Here is a 17,899-nt window from a genome sequence, read left to right as displayed (position 1 = left end):
ATATATATATATGTATATATGTGTATATATATATATATATATATACATATATATATGTGTATATATATTTATATATATGTGTGTGTATTTGTATATATATATATATATATATATATATGTACATATATACGTATTTATGTATATATGTGTATATATATATATACATATATGTATATATATATATATATATATACAGTATATAAATATATATATGTATGTATATATATATGTATGAATATATATGTATATATATATGTATGTATATATATATATGTATGAATATATATGTATGTATATATGTATGTATATGTATATATATATATATATATATATATATACAGTATATATATATATGTATGTATATATATATATATGTATGAATATATATGTATGTATATATGTATGTATATGTATATATATGTGTATATATATATATATGTATATATATATGTATGTATGTATGTACATATATGTGTATGTATATATATATATATATATATATGTGTGTGTATGTGTATATGTATAATTATATATGTATGTGTATATGTATAATTATATATGTGTGTATATGTATATATGTGTATGTGTATGTGTATATGTATATGTACATGTGTGTATATGTATATATGTGTATGTGTAGATGTATATATATTAAATTTTAGTTTTTTTCATTAGAAAAAAAAATATATATTATACACACACACATAAAACATCGTTGACGCAGTGGTAGATCTTGTTTTGGTTTTTGGCTGAGACCTGGGATTTTCAGCACGAAAAGGTTGGTGACCACTGCTGTATACTGTAATAAATATAGAATTTACTGTATTAGTGTTAGTGTGATAGCTTGTAATTTTGTTTTGGGATGGCGCCACAGGCCAATAAAAAAAAAAAAAGAGCTGCAGAAGGCCGTGGGCCGGTATGGGCGTACCCTGAATTAGACAGAGAAATGAGAGGTTTTGTGCCTCCAAAGAGAACTAAAAGTGAGCTATGACTGGCACTGCAGGTAAATAATACTTAGCATTCTGACATCATTTCACCTCCCGTGTGTTTACACCCAGCCGGATGGCGGAAAAGATTACAGCCGTCGCTCTGGAAAGAAAATCTATGTTGACAAAATAAGACATTTAAGAGGCCTGCAATCACCTGGGTGTCGCTCACATAATCCATGTTCATTTAAGAGGCGAGATGACGCGGGAGGTGAGGCAACTCCTCTGAGAACAACTGCAGCAGATGAAGTGAAGTGGAGGACTTCATTTATTGATTGATTCTCTCGGTAAGCACTCGCGATGGCGTTAGTGTGTGAGTGTGTGTGTGTTTGTGTGTGTGTGTGTGTGAAGTAGAGGCAACACAAAGCCTCCTCCTAATCTAACCACAAAGCAGCAATGATGTCTTGTGCATTTTGACAGCATTTATCATCAATAAAAGGCAGCCTGGGGATCCACAAACCAAACAAACACCCCAGTTTCCACCTTGGCTTGGCACAAAAAACTTAGTCCAGTTCTCCTGCAATTTTTCAGGAGCGATAAAAAGGAAATTAAGGGGAACGGGCGGGACCGGAGAGACATTGATTTTTGTCAAATTGCGGGTAATGCAGGAAGCTAAACAAGCAAATGGCAACGCCGTTGTCCCCTGATGGAGAAAATGTGCTGGCAAAGCCATCCGGCGGCCGCCTGGCGGCATCAGCATCGATCTGACGTTTGTGTTTATGGCCCTTCTGCAGCACATAAAGCACTCTTTTTAAAATATGTCTGTTTAGCGTTGAGAAGTAGGCTTTCGAGAGGTCAATTATATGCTGGACTGACATACTTATGGACGGACACACATGGCAAAGTAAAAACACACCTCTCGAAGTCACATGAAGACCGTGCCAATACTGTGCCATACACACTGCAAAAAGTCAGTGTTCAAAAACAAAACAAAAAAATTCAAAAATGAGGGGTATTTTACTTGAACTAAGCAAAATTATCTGCCATTAGAACAAGAAAATTAGGCTTGTCAAGACTTTCCAAAACAAGTAAAATCAGCTAACCTCAATGAACCCAGAAATACCTTAAAATAAGTATATTCTCACTAATAACAAGTGCACTTTTCTTGGTAGAATTTTTTTTTTGTTGACCTTTTTGCTCAATATGTTGAAAAATATTCTTAAATAAGTAAATGCTAGTGCCATTATCTTGACATAATGATATGCGCTTGGCATCATGATTTTTTTTTTCATGCTTGAAGTAAGAAATTATTACTTTAAAAAAGTAGTTTTATACTTGTGAGTGTTGATGACACAGCTTTGCATCAGGTGATATTCTAGTTTCAAGCATGTTTTACTCAATATAGGTCATCAAATCTCAGCAACAAGCTGTAATATCTTACTGAGTTCATTTAGGACCAAAACCCTTAAAGGGGAACATTATCACAATTTCAGAAGGGTTAAAACAATGAAAAATCAGTTCCCAGTGGCTTATTTTATTTTTCAAAGTTTTTTTCAAAATTTTACCCATCACGCAACATCCCTAAAAAAAGCTTCAAAGTGCCTGATTTTAACCATCGTTATATACACCCGTCCATTTTCCTGTGACGTCACATAGTGATGCCAATACAAACAAACATGGCGCATAGAACAGCAAGCTATAGCGACATTAGCTCGAATTCAGACTTGGATTTCAGCGGCTTAAGCGATTCAACAGATTACGCATGTATTGAAACGGATGGTTGTAGTGTGGAGGCAGGTAGCGAAAACGAAATTGAAGAAGAAACTGAAGCTATTGAGCCAAATCGGTTTGAACCGTATGCAAGTGAAACCGACGAAAACGACACGACAGCCAGCGACACGGGAGAAAGCGAGGACGAATTTGGCGATCGCCTTCTAACCAACGATTGGTATGTGTTTGTTTGGCATTAAAGGAAACTAACAACTATGAACTAGGTTTACAGCATATGAAATACATTTGGCAACATAATGCAATTTGAGAGTGCAGACAGCACAGTTTTCATCAATTAATATATTCTGTAGACATACCCTCATCCGCTCTCTTTTCCTGAAAGCTGATCTGTCCAGTCCAGTTGGAAATGCATCTGCTTTGAGTGTCGCAGGATATCCACACATTCTTGCCATCTCTGTCGTAGCATAGCTTTCGTCGGTAAAGTGTGCGGAACAAACGTCCAATTTCTTGCCACTTTCGCATCTTTGGGCCACTGGTGCAACTTGAATCCGTCCCTGTTCGTGTTGTTACACCCTCCGACAACACACCGACGAGGCATGATGTCTCCAAGGTACGGAAAACAGTCGAAAAAACGGAAAATAACAGAGCTGATTTGACTCGGTGTTTGAGAAAATGGCGGATTGCTTCCCGATGTGACGTCACAACGTGATCGCTCCGAGAGCGAATAATAGAAAGGCGTTTAATTCGCCAAAATTCACCCAGTTAGAGTTCGGAAATCGGTTAAAAAAATATATGGTCTTTTTTCTGCAACATCAAGGTATATATTGACGCTTACATAGGTCTGGTGATAATGTTTCCCTTTAAAACAAGTAAAACACTCTAACATAAAATCTGCTTATTGAGAAGAATTATCTTATCAGACAGAAAATAAGCAAATATCACCCTTATTTGATATATTTAATCTTACTTAGATTTCAGTTTTTGCAGTGTAAACTATACATCAAGAAAGAATGGGAAAGAATTCCACCTGAAAAGCTTCAAAAATTGGTCTCCTCAGTTCCCAAACATTTGAGTGTTGTTAAAAGGAAAGGCCATGTAACACAGTGGTAACATGCCCCTGTGCCAACTTGTTTGCAGTGTGTTGCTGCCATTTAATTGTAAATTAGTAATTATTTAAAAAAAATAAAGTTGTTTCTCAGTTCAAACATGAAATATCTTGTCTTTGCAGTCTATTCAATTGAATATAAGTTGAAAAGGATTTGCACATCATTGTATTCTGTTCTTATTTACCATTTACACAACGTGCCAACTTCACTGGTTTTGGGTTTTGTACATTGAGAAACCCATTATCTTCATTTCAGGGACATTTACACCAGTGTGGGTGGCACTGGGAGAAAGGTGGGTGAAGTGTTTTTTGCCCAAGGACACAACGGCGGTGACTAAGACGGCGAAAGCTGGATTCGAAACCAGGATCCCTCAAGTTTCTGATCGGCCGCTCAACCACCTGAGCCGCGCCGCCCTTAGGCAGAACAGTGATAAATGAAAGACGATGTTTGGGAGCGGATCAATATGACCATTGTATTTCTTTACAAAGCAGCACGGCAATATTGAGTCTCATCAAGGTTGTTTTGGAGTCACCCGACATGAATGATGAGCTCACCGTCTCTCCTGTTGAGTTTGGCGAAGACCGGAGCGTGACTGCTGGACAGCTGGGATGAGCTGCGGAAGGCTGACGGCGGCAGATTGGACACCAACGCGCTGTCACAAACATCTGTGGACAGAAAACACAGCATAGAGTAGTTATTAAGATATACAGTTTATATATCATATTATATTCACTGTTTGCATGGAAGTCTAATTGCATGCTTCTAATTTTGTTGGAATACTTTGGGAATGTTCCTGTTCTGTTCCCAAGTCCATAAAGGCAAGCCTGGAGGAGCTTTCTCTCATATTGTTTGACCCTGCCACAGTTTGGAGGTCTGTTCAGGATGCATGTGGTCCCAAATATTTGCTGGGACATCTCACCATGGGGCCTTGCAGGGTAAGTGCTCCAATAGGGTTATACGGTATACCGGTATGAGTATAGTACCGCGATACTTATGAATCATATCCGGTACTATACCGCCTCTGAAAAGTACCGGTCCCCCCCGCCCCCCGCTCCCCCGTCGTGTCATTGCTGGTTTACGAGCAGATGAGCATGTTCGGCAGTGCACAATCACAGAGTACTTACAAGCAGACACGGTGTGTAGACCGAAAAGGGAGAACGGACGCATTTTGTTATAACACTGAAACACCCTCAGGAAGAGGTGCTTTAAGACATGGCTAGCTAGCTAGCGGCTAAAGTCCAGCCGCAATCGGCAGTGTTTTATCTACTTCTAAATCACTAATCCTCGCCTCCATGGCGACAAATTAAGTTTCTTACAAGTATCATCCCTGCAGGACGAGGAATAGCTAAACATGCTTCACTACACACCGGCGTCATAAAATGTTTTTAAAAAAGTAAACAAACGCCATTAGTGGATCTACACCTGACATTCACTGTAATGATATCAAGTACAGGTGCGTATCAAGTCGATACTACTATGATTACATCGATACTTTTTATCGTCACAAAATCTTTTTTCCTTCCTGATGTTTATAAACTCAGGAAATACATCCCTGGACACATGAGGATTATGAATATGACCAATGTTTGATCCTGTAACTATTTGGTATCGGATCGATAACTAAATGTGTGGTATCATCCAAAACGAATGTAAAGTATCCAAACAACAGAAGAATAAGTAGAGATGTCCGATAATGGCTTTTTTGCCGATATCCAATATTCCGATATTGTCCAACTCTTAATTACCGATTCCGATATCAACCGATACCGATATAAACAGTCGTGGAATTAACACATTATTATGCCTAATTTTGTTGTGATGCCCCGCTGTAACAAGGTTTTCCAAAATAAATCAACTCAAGTTATGGAAAAAAAATGCCAACATGGCACTGCCATATTTATTATTGAAGTCACAAAGTGCATTATTTTTTTTAACACGCCTCAAAACAGCAGCTTGGAATTTGGGACATGCTCTCCTCATGCTCTCCTTGGGAGAGCATGAGGGGGTTGAGGTGGGCGGGGTTGGGGTGGGCGGGGTTTTGGGGTAGCGGGGGGTGTATATTGTAGCGTCCCGGAAGAGTTAGTGCTGCAAGGGGTTTTGGGTATTTGTTCTGTTGTGTTTATGTTGTGTTACGGTGCGGATGTTCTCCCGAAATGTGTTTGTCATTCTTGTTTGGTGTGGGTTCACAGTGTGGCGCATATTTGTAACAGTGTTAAAGTTGTTCATACGGCCACCCTCAGTGTGACCTGTATGGCTGTTGACCAAGTATGAATTGCATTCACTTGTGTGTGTGAAAAGCCGTAGATATTATGTGACTGGGCCGGCACGCAAAGGAAGTGCCTTTAAGGTTTATTAGCGCTCTGTACTTCTCCCTACGTCCGTGTACAAAGCGGCGTTTTAATAATTAAATTCTACTTTTGAAACCGATACCGATCATTTTGAAACCGATAACGATAATTTCCGATATTACATTTTAAAGAATTCCGATAATATCAGACTGCCGATATTATCGGACCTCCCTAAGAATAGTGTTTATAACATTTTAACAGAAGTGTAGATATGTTAAAAGAGAAAGTAAGCAGATATTAACAGTAAATGAACAATTAATAATCATTCATTTTTACAGCTTGTCCTTAATAATGTTGACAAAATAGTAGAATGGAAAATGACACAATATGTTACTGCATACATCAGCAGACAAAATTAGGAGTCTTTGTTTGTTTACTTACTAATAAAAGACAAGTTTTCTTGTATGTTCACTATTTTATTTAAGGACTAACTTGCAATAAGAAAAATATGTTTAATGTACCCTAAGATTTTTTGTTTAAATAAAGCCAATAATGCCATTTTTTGTGGTCCCCTTTATTTTGAAAAGTACCGAAATAATTTTGGTACCGGTACCAAAATATTGGTATCGGGACAACACTATGCTCCAGATAGTGGATGTGTGGATTGTTGTCTCTATCTCTGTGGACTACAACCTGCCTGCTGTCACTATGGGGGAGGTAGCGCCCCCTGTGGTGCGTGAGAGCAGAGAATGTGCAGGTCCACCGAGGAAACACTTCAGAGAAGAGAAGAAGAGCAGGTAGCAGAGTCGTTGGCCTTTAAGAGTCTCCGGAGAGTCTGAGCAGTGGAGCTCAACTCCGAGGAAGAAAAATGAAGCTAAACACTTGCTGGAGTCTGCAGACAGTCAACATGACCCCCGGCTAACTTCCTGGAATATTAAACTCCTGCACTTCTCATCCACAGTACATGCATTTTGTATTTCTGACCAGCTAACTCATCTTTTTCTGACATTTACAATTTAGCCCATGTCCAAACTATATATATATATATATATATATATATATATATATATATATATATATATATATATATATATATATATATATTTAAAAAAAAAGAAAGAACACATCTCCTTGGAAACTGATCCTGACAATAATTTCAAAGGTAGCTTTCTGTGTTTGAGTGTGGACAGGGCGTGATTTTATTGTATTTTCTTGTCCCCACTAGTGTTGTCCCGGTACCAATATTTTGATACCGGTACCAAAATTATTTCGATACTTTTCGGTACATTTCTAAATAAAGGGGACCACAAAAAATGGCATTGTTGGCTTTATTTTAACAAAAAAATCCTAGGGTACATTAAACATATGTTTCTTATTGCAAGTTTGTCCTTAAATAAAATAGTGAACATACTAGACAACTTGTCTTTTATTAGTAAGTATGCAAACAAAGGCTCCTAATTTAGCTGTTGACATATGCAGTAACATATTGTGTCATTTTCCATTCGTAATATTTTGTCAACATTATTAAGGACAAGTGGTAGAAAATGAGTTATTAATCTACTTGTTCATTTACTGTTAATATCTGCTTACTTTCTCTTTTAACATGTTCTATCTACACTTCTGTTAAAATGTAATAATCACTTATTCTTCTGTTGTTTGATACTTTACATTAGTTTTGGATGATACCACACATTTGGGTATCAATCCGATACCAAGTCATTACAGGATCATACATTGGTCTTATTCAAAGTCCTCATGTGTCCAGGGACATATTTCCTGTGTTTGGTTTTGAAAAAACCAAAGAAGATGTGATGCCAAAAAATATTGACGTAATCATAGTAGTATCGACTAGATACGCTCCTGTATTTAGTATCATTACAGTGGATGTTAGGTGTAGATCCACCAATGGCGTTTGTTTATATTTTGACGCCGGTGAGCTACGGTGTGTAGTGAAGCATGTTTAGATATTCCTCGTCCTGCAGGGATGATACTTGTAAGAAACTCACTTTGTTTGTCGCCATGGAGGCGAGGATTAGTGATTTAGAAGTAGCTAAAACACTGCCGACGGCGGATGGACGTTAGCCGCTAGCTAGCTAGCCACGTCTTTAAAGCACCTCTTCCTGAGGGCGTTTCAGTGTTATAACTTCACCTTTATCGTTAGTTTTTAAGCCAAAATGCGTCCGTTCTCTCTTTTCTGTCTACACACTGTCTGCTTGTAAGAACTCCGTGATTGTGCGCCGCCGAACATGCTCGTCTGCTCGTTAACCAGCAATGACACGACGTGACGACGACAAGTTGTATTGATGTCTTGTGCCTTCTGAGCTGCGTAACCACAAGAAGGGATGATTATTTGATCAAAATGAAAGCACCTTCTCTCTGTCATGTTATTACAAACCCCGTTTCCATATGAGTTGGGAAATTGTGTTAGATGTAAATATAAACGGAATACAATGATTTGCAAATCATTTTCAACCCATATTCAGTTGAATATGCTACAAAGACAACATATTTGATGTTCAAACTGATAAACATATTTTCTTTTGCAAATAATCATTAACTTTAGAATTTGATGCCAGCAACACGTGACAAAGAAGTTGGGAAAGGTGGCAATAAATACTGATAAAGTTGAGGAATGCTCATCAAACACTTATTTGGAACATCCCACAGGTGTGCAGGCTAATTGGGAACAGGTGGGTGCCATGATTGGGTATAAAAACAGCTTCCCAAAAAATGCTCAGTCTTTCACAAGAAATGATGGGGCGAGGTACACCCCTTTGTCCACAACTGCGTGAGCAAATAGTCAAACAGTTTAAGAACAACGTTTCTCAAAGTGCAATTGCAAGAAATTTAGGGATTTCAACATCTACGGTCCATAATATCATCAAAAGCTTCAGAGAATCTGGAGAAATCACTCCACGTAAGCGGCATGGCCGGAAAACAACATTGAATGACCGTGACCTTAGATCCCTCAGACGGCACTGTATCAAAAACCGACATCAATCTCTAAAGGATATCACCACATGGGCTCAGGAACACTTCAGATAACCACTGTCACTAAATACAGTTTGTCGCTACATCTGTAAGTGCAAGTTAAAGCTCTACTATGCAAAGCGAAAGCCATTTATCAACAACATCCAGAAACGCCACCGGCTTCTCTGGGCCCGAGATCATCTAAGATGGACTCATGCAAAGTGGAAAAGTGTTCTGTGGTCTGATGAGTCCACATTTCAAATTGTTTTTGGAAATATTCGACATCGTGTCATCCGGACCAAAGGGGAAGCGAACCATCCAGACTGTTATCGACGCAAAGTTCAAAAGCCAGCATGTGTGATGGTATGGGGGTGCATTAGTGCCCAAGGCATGGGTAACTTACACATCTGTGAAGGCACCATTAATGCTGAAAGGTACATACAGGCTTTGGAACAACATATGCTGCCATCTAAGCGCCGTCTTTTGCATGGACGCCCCTGCTTATTTCAGCAAGACAATGCCAAGCCACATTCAGCACTTGCTACAACAGCGTGGCTTCGTAAAAAAAGAGTGCGGGTACTTTCTTGGCCCGACTGCAGTCCAGACCTGTCTCCCATCGAAAATGTGTGGCGCATTATGAAGCGTAAAATACGACAGCGGAGACCCCGGACTGTTGAACGACTGAAGCTCTACATAAAACAAGAATGGGAAAGAATTCCACTTTCAAAGCTTCAACAATTAGTTTCTGTCATGTCTGTGTGATCATGTTTTTGTTTTGGTCATGTTCGGTTTTGTTTTTGGACTTTTTGTGCACTTTTGTTTTGTCACCATAGCAACCATTAGTTTTCACCTGTCACGTCACGCACCTGTTTCACATTTTGAGTCACGCACCTGTTTTCGTTAATCATGTCTACAGTATTTAAGGTCATTGTTTTCAGTTTGTCGTTCTGACGACATCCCACAATTATGCTCTACACACTCTTCATCCTCTTAGATCATGCTTCATGTCCCATGCCAAAGTAAGTTTTTGTTCCATGTTTATAGTCTTTTTGGTTTCATAGTTTGTTCTCCGCCATTGTGCGCGCCTTTTGTTTACTTCTTTTTGTTTTAGTAATTATAAAAATAAAATTATGTACTTACATTCCCGTCTCGCCCGAGCCAACTTTACGTTGCATCCCGGAAAAGCAAACACCCAGGACCAAGTCATGACAGTTTCCTCAGTTCCCAATCGTTTATTGAGTGTTGTTAAAAGAAAAGGTGATGTAACACAGTGGTGAACATGCCCTTTCCCAACTACTTTGGCACGTGTTGCAGCCATGAAATTCAAAGTTAATTATATGCAAAAAAAATAAAATAAAGTTTATGAGTTTGAACATCAAATATATTGTCTTTGTAGTGCATTCAATTGAATATGGGTTGAAAAGGATTTGCAAATCATTGTATTCCGTTTATATTTACATCTAACACAATATCCCAACTCATGGAAACGGGGTTTTTATTATCACACAACTTTATGCTTAAGGGCCTTTGCTATAAATTATTGTCAATTGTGCTGAAGTGGTATTTTTGTATCTGTGCAAAGCTGGCAATCCAAAAGATTACCAGCCGTCTCTATCAGTGTTGTGTCCAGACTCGGGCTGCTGACTGCCAAGGCCGAACATCGGGTACCGGGACGCAGACAAAGCGGAGACGGGGCGATAGCACCAGCGTCAATACATTTTCATGTTTGTATAATCATATAATGTGTCTAACTGGAGTTGTCGAGATTACCCCCCTTCCCTCAGCGACAGCTTCAGTGACGTAACAGGGACCTTCCAAATAAATAGAGGAAACACGTGGGATGGACTTTTAGAACGTAGTTTGGATCTCTAACGAGAATACAGCCCAAAACACGTGTCTCCTCATGAGTTAAATTGAACTCTGTCTCTGCATGATTCCTTGCTTCTTGTCTGATTAATATACGATCAGTCGCTATAGTGTTGTTCACTCTGAATAAATTAGACTTCATGAAAGCCAAACAAGAATGTGATCTTTCAACATTAAGGGATTAGGGTTCTACATTTAGACAGGAGCCTTCATTTCAGTATCAGAGATTATTGCTTTAGCATAAAGCAACTGTATGGTAAAAAATAACAAACTTTACTCGCTTATCAGACTTGTCAGCCATGGTTTTTTGTTGCCTGCATTCACCTGGAAGTAGGGCGGTGTAGGCTGTCGGTGTGATATTTCCAACTTGCCTGCAGCGTGTAACATTATGTCTGCAAAAAAAAAAAAGTACTACCCTGTTCATGTACTTAAGGGCTGGGAGAGGTCATGGAGGAGTCGTGGAAAAGTTTAGGAAGAGGACTTTAAGAGTTGAACGGCGGGTCCATCCCATCAATACAGCGCGACTGACAGCAGTACCAGAGATTAAAAATGAATCCGCCGAGCGTTTGAGGCTTCTGGAGGCACAATTAACCCCTCGCTAAACCCCTCATCCACCACTCCGACCCAGCCAGGCGGGCTCACGCTGCACCCGGTCTAAAGAGAGCGAGGGCCCTCGGCTCATTGTCCGCTTCTTCTTCACGCCTTTTTGAATAACAAAGAGCTCGGAGGGTCCGTGGTGGGGAGGCGGGAACCCTGAATACAGATGAGCGCCATCCATCAGCTCAACAAACACAAGGTCCTGCACTTTAGTACTCTTTCAAACCCAAAAGCCCAAGAGTGCTTTGCTGCTTCTCAGTGAGAAAGCCCTGATGTTTTTTCGGGGTTTGTTTTTTTTTCATTTTTTCGCACATTCGGATCACGTCGGAATGTTGTTGTGGTTTCACTTGGCACCCGCTCAGGCAGAAACATCAATAAACAACTTAGGCATGCACACAACTTCTCCCTGCACTTACTTTGTCACTTTTCCCGCTTGTAAACAACACTTCTGTCTTAACAACGTAACGCAAACACTGGCTTTTAATCAAGACTGCATGGATCCAGACTGAAGACCGAGTTCAACTAAAAGGGTAACATTATGCACAATTGTGGTCTGGAGTATTTGAGACGATATATTAGTGTCCACATTGTGACTTGTCTTTCACTGGGCAAAAATAAACAGCAAAATAAAAATATAGACATACGATCAAATATATATTCATAAATCCTCTATAGAATATGTGGTGATGGTTCCAGAATATATTTCTATTGGACAAAGACAGGCCCTATTTGTCATGATCTGGCAGCTGTGCTGCTGCTTTTTGTCGCTGTGCCTGGTTTCTGGGACTGAGCCACACACCTGATCTATAGGTCGTGAGTTCAAACCCCGGCCGAGTACTACCGAAGACTATAAAAATGGGACCCATTACCTCCCTGCTTGACACTCAACATCAAGGGTTGGAATTGCGGGTTGAATCACCAAAAATGATTCCCGGGCGTGGCCACTGCTGCTGCTCACTGCTCCCCTCACCTCCCAGGGGGTGATCAAGGGTGCTGGGTCAAATGCAGAGAATAATTTCGCCACACCTCGTGTGTGTGTGACAATCATTGGTACTTTAACTTAACTTTTATTATTTCTTCGATTCAATAGCGTTTCTCACCTTTCTTTATTATCTAAGTGCTGGTATTCGCAACTTTCTTTGGCCCCGTGATGGATTATTTTGCACTCGTTCTCAATAAAAAAATTAAAAAAAAGCAAAGAGAATGAGTCACAATGTGTGGATTTGAGTGCTCGATTCCACGAAATGATACGTGGGCAAACTGATTAGTTTGTTACAAGCAATGTTTGGCCGTACGATAATCCAATCCACTTTATTTATATAGCACATTTAAACAATAAAAATGTTTCCAAAGTAACTGCACAACAATATTAAAAACAATATTCAAATATTATCCTTAACTCCACCAATGACTGAATAAAAACAAAAAATAAATAAAAACAATATAAAAATACATATGATTAAAAACAGAGACGATATATGAAATCAAGGGGCAAGATTTGCCAACAATTTAAAAATACTCAATTCTACCCTGGGTTGTTTTTTGTCCATTTAACAAAATCAAGAATATCACATTTTCACTCTGGAGCCCTCTACTTTGTTGTTAACGTAATATACTTGTTTTGACACTCGCATGTATCAGACCTTAGATTGTGCAAGTATACCTAATAAATGTGGGATCTGAGCCGAGGGTGTCGTTGTGACTTGTGCAGCCCTTTGAGACACTTCTGATTTAGGGCTATATTAGTAAAGATGTCCGATAATGGCTTTTTTGCCAATATCCGATATTCCAATATTGTCCAACTCTTAATTATCGATACCGATATCAACCGATACCGATATATACAGTCGTGGAATTAACACATTATTATGCCTAATTTTGTTGTGATGCCCCGCTGGATGCATTAAACAATGTAACAAGGTTTTCCAAAATAAATCAACTCAAGTTATGGGGAAAAAAATGCCAACATGGCACTTCCATATTTTTATTATTGAAGTCACAAAGTGCTTTTTTTTTTTAACATGCCTCAAAACAGCAGCTTGGAATTTGGGACATGCGGAGGTTGAGGTGGGCGGGCAGGGGTAGGGGGTAGAGGGGGGGGGGTGTATATTGTAGCGTCCCGGAAGAGTTAGTGCTGCAAGGGGTTCTGGGTATTTGTTCTGTTGTGTTTATGTTGTGTTACGGTGCGGATGTTCTCCCGAAATGTGTTTGTCATTCTTGTTTGGTGTGGGTTCACAGTGTGGCGCATATTTGTAACAGTGTTAAAGTTGTTTATACGGCCACCCTCAGTGTGACCTGTATGGCTGTTGACCAAATATGAAGCATTCACTTGTGTGTGTGAAAAGCCGTACATATTATGTGACTGGGCCGGCACGCAAAGGCAGTGCCTTTAAGGTTAATTGGCGCTCTGTACTTCTCCCTACGTCCGTGTACACAGCGGCGTTTTAAAAAGTCATACATTTTAATTTTTGAAACCGATACCGATAATTTCCGATATTACATTTTAAAGCATTTTTTCGGCCTTTAATATCAGCATCTCTATTCAAATATTATCCTTAGCTCCACCAATGACTGAATAAAAAAACAAAAAATATATACCGTATTTTTCGGACTATAAGTTGCAGTTTTTTTTCATAGTTTGGCCGGGCTCCGGTGCGACTTATATATGTTTTTTTTATTTTTTATTATGCATTTTCGGCAGGTGTGACTTATACTCTATATTAGTAAAGATGTCCGATAATGGCTTTTTTGCCAATATCCGATATTCCAATATTGTCCAACTCTTAATTACCGATACCGATATCAACCGATACCGATATATACAGTCGTGGAATTAACACATTATTATGCCTAATTTTGTTGTGATGCCCCGCTGGATGCATTAAACAATGTAACAAGGTTTTCCAAAATAAATCAACTCAAGTTATGGGAAAAAATGCCAACATGGCACTGCCATATTTTTATTATTGAGTCACAAAGTGCATTATTTTTTTTAACATGCCTCAAAACAGCAGCTTGGAATTTGGGACATGCGGAGGTTGAGGTGGGCGGGGTTGGGGTGGGGCGGGCTTGAGGTGGGGGGCGTGGGTAGGGGGTAGCGGGGGGGGGGTGTATATTGTAGCGTCCCGGAAGAGTTAGCACTGCAAGGGGTTCTGGGTATTTGTTCTGTTGTGTTACGGTGCGGATGTTCTCCCGAAATGTGTTTGTCATTCTTGTTTGGTGTGGGTTCACAGTGTGGCGCATATTTGTAACAGTGTTAAAGTTGTTTATACGGCCACCCTCAGTGTGACCTGTATGGCTGTTGACCAAGTATGCCTTGCATTCACTTGTGTGTGAGAAATGCCGTACATATTATGTGACTGGGCCGGCACGCAAAGGCAGTGCCTTTAAGGTTAATTGGCGCTCAGTACTTCTACCAACGTCCGTGTACACAGCGGCGTTTTAAAAAGTCATACATTTTAATTTTTGAAACCGATATCGATAATTTCCGATGTTACATTTGAAAGCATATATCGGCCTTTAATATCGGCAGTCCGATATTATCGGACATCTCTATTCAAATATTATCCTTAGCTCCACCAATGACTGAATAGAAAAACAAAAAATATATACCGTATTTTTTGGACTATAAGTCGCAGTTTTTTTTCATAGTTTGGCCGGGCTCCAGTGCGACTTATATATGTTTTTTGTTTTTTTTATTATGCATTTTCGGCAGGTGTGACTTATACTCCGGTGAGACTTATACTCCGAAAAATACGGTGCATATAAAAACAATATAAAAATAAATATGATTAAAAACAAAGACGATATGAAATATGAAATCAAGGAGCAAGATTTGTCAACTATTTAAAAATACTCAATTCTACGCCGGGTTGTTTTTTTTGTCCATTTAACAAAATCAAGAATATCACATTTTCACTCTGGAGTCCTCTACTTTGTTGTTAACGTAATATACTTGTTTTGACACTCGCATGTATCAGACCTTACCTAATAAAGTACCTAATAAATGTGGGATCTGAGCCGAGGGTGTCGTTGTGGCTTGTGCAGCCCTTTGAGACACCCGTGATTTAGGGCTATATAAGTAAACTTTGATTGATTGATTGATTGATTGATTGATTGATTGATTGATAGATAAAGTGTCCTGTGAGAGTGAAGTGGTCATTGCATCATAGCCATACTTGCCAACCCTCATGATTTTCCCGGGAGACTCCCGAATTTCAGTGTCCCTCCCGAAAATCTCCCGAGGCAAACATTCTCCCGAATTTCTCCCGATTTCCACCCGGACAACAATATTGGGGGCGTGCTTTAAAGGCACTGCCTTTAGCGTCCTCTACATCCTGTCGTCACGTCCGCTTTTCCTCCATACAAACAGTCACATAATATATGCGGCTTTTACACACACATACATACGTGAATGCAATGCATACTTGATCAACAGCCATACAGGTCACACTGAGGGTGGCCGTATAAACAACTTTAACACTGTTACAAATATGCGCCACACTGTGAACCCACACCAGACAAGAATGACAAACACATTTCGGGAGAACATCCGCACCGTAACACAACATAAACACATCAGAACAAATACCCAGAACCCCTTGCAGCACTAACTCTTCCGGGACGCTACAATATACACCCCCCGCTACCACCAAACCCCGCCCCCCCCCCAACCCCGCCCACCTCAACACCCCCATCTCCCGAATTCAGAGGTCTCAAGGTTGGCAAGTATGATCATAGCTGCAAGAAGCAAAGCCAAGAAGGCAGCAGAGTTAGTGGGACTTATCTTTAGCGACAGCGCTAGCAGCTAAGATTTTGCGTAGGCGTGTCCCCCGCCTCATTTGAATTCTCTGCGTGTGGATGGAACAAGCTGATTAAGACCGTTGCATTATTCAACAGGAGCCTGTGTGTGTGTGTGTGTGTGTGTGTGTGTTCCAAAGCTGCCAGTGGACAACTTGTTAATTGATTAATTGAAATGCAGAGCCGTTGCGCCGCGCTAACAAATACCCCGAAGGTGAGGACATGGCGGGCACACTCGCCTCCTTGTTTCATTAACGGCGCTTTAACACGTAATTAACGGCGAAGGCTTGAGAGGCCCACAGCTGAGAGCATCTCCAAGCTCTCCACCGGCTTCAACCAGACACTCTCTTCAGCTGAGCATCCTAAATGGTTGGGGGGGAAAAAATTGGGTGGTATATTTAACAACAAAACGACGAGTTTGCGGACTTTGAAATTCTGCTAACATTTTAGCGGAATTAACGACTGCAACCATCTAATAGCACATTTTAGCTAATGTTTGTCCAGATAGTCTTTGCAACCTTGAAGTGCGATCGTGCAGCGCGAGGACCGACATTCCCACTAGGATTCAAACGCAATTAGCAAAGAAGAGTGACTTACAGCACGCTGCATTATTTCTCTATTAGCATTCCATTAGGAGCGTTTTTTTTTTCAATTTAATTCACCCTGCGTCTTAATGTCCTAATGTCGCAGCCATGCATGGCAAACATTTCCAAAATGATCTTAATGAGGAAAACAACACATTTGTTTTTCAGTGTGACGCCTGTCACGATCAGGCTAATGTGCAGCTTTTTGTCCTCCACTGACAACGACACATCAAAAGTGACGGCATTCATCAATTACCGTAATTTTCGGACTATAAGTGGCAGTTTTTGTCATAGTTTGGCCGGGGGTGCGACTTATACTCAGGAGCGACTTATGTGTGAAATTATTAACAAATTACCGTAAAATATCAAATAATATTATTTAGCTCATTCACGTAAGAGACTAGACGTATAAGATTTCATGGGATTTAGCGATTAGGAGTGACAGATTGTTTGGTAAACGTATAGCATGTTCTATATGTTATAGTTATTTGAATGACTCTTACCATAATATGTTACGTTAACATACCAGGCACGTTCTCAGTTGGTTATTTATGCCTCATATAACGTACACTTATTCAGCCTGTTGTTCACTATTCTTTATTTATTTTAAATTGCCTTTCAAATGTCTATTCTTGCTGTTGGGTTTTATCAAATAAATTCCCCCAAAAAATGCGACTTATACTCCAGTGTGACTTATATATGTTTTTTTCCTTCTTTATTATGCATTTTCGGCAGGTGCGACTTATACTCCGAAAAATACGGTACAACTGCAAAAAATAATCCTTTTATTGAAGATCCACATAAAAAACAAAACACAACAAATGATCAAAGAAATACATTACACCTCTGTCACACCACAGTGAGGGATGTCTTGTCTTGGTTTTTTCTGTCTTGTGATTTGCATGTTTTAGTTTGAAAAGTAACTCTCCTCTCGTTTCAGGTCACTTGCCCTTCCTTTTGTGTCATCAGTCTGACGTCAACCCTGTTCCCTGATTGTTTCCACCTGTTCCCTATTACCCTCATGTGTCTTA

General features: G+C 39.7%; 1 protein-coding gene across 1 annotated transcript in view; it reads right to left on the bottom strand.

Moving 5' to 3' along the window:
• LOC133618568 (contactin-associated protein-like 4) overlaps positions 1-17,899 on the bottom strand; it is a 274,944-nt gene that overhangs the window by 176,468 nt on the left and 80,577 nt on the right. Inside the window, exon 3 of the mRNA XM_061979051.1 lies at positions 4,318-4,428. Within this exon, the coding sequence (XP_061835035.1) occupies positions 4,318-4,428 (111 nt within the window). The remainder of the gene's footprint in view (positions 1-4,317; positions 4,429-17,899) is intronic.

Source organism: Nerophis lumbriciformis, linkage group LG19 (assembly GCF_033978685.3).
Source record: "Nerophis lumbriciformis linkage group LG19, RoL_Nlum_v2.1, whole genome shotgun sequence".
Lineage (NCBI taxonomy): Eukaryota > Metazoa > Chordata > Actinopteri > Syngnathiformes > Syngnathidae > Nerophis > Nerophis lumbriciformis.
Note: the sequence above shows the minus strand (reverse complement) of the source record. Positions and strands in the feature narration are given on the sequence as shown.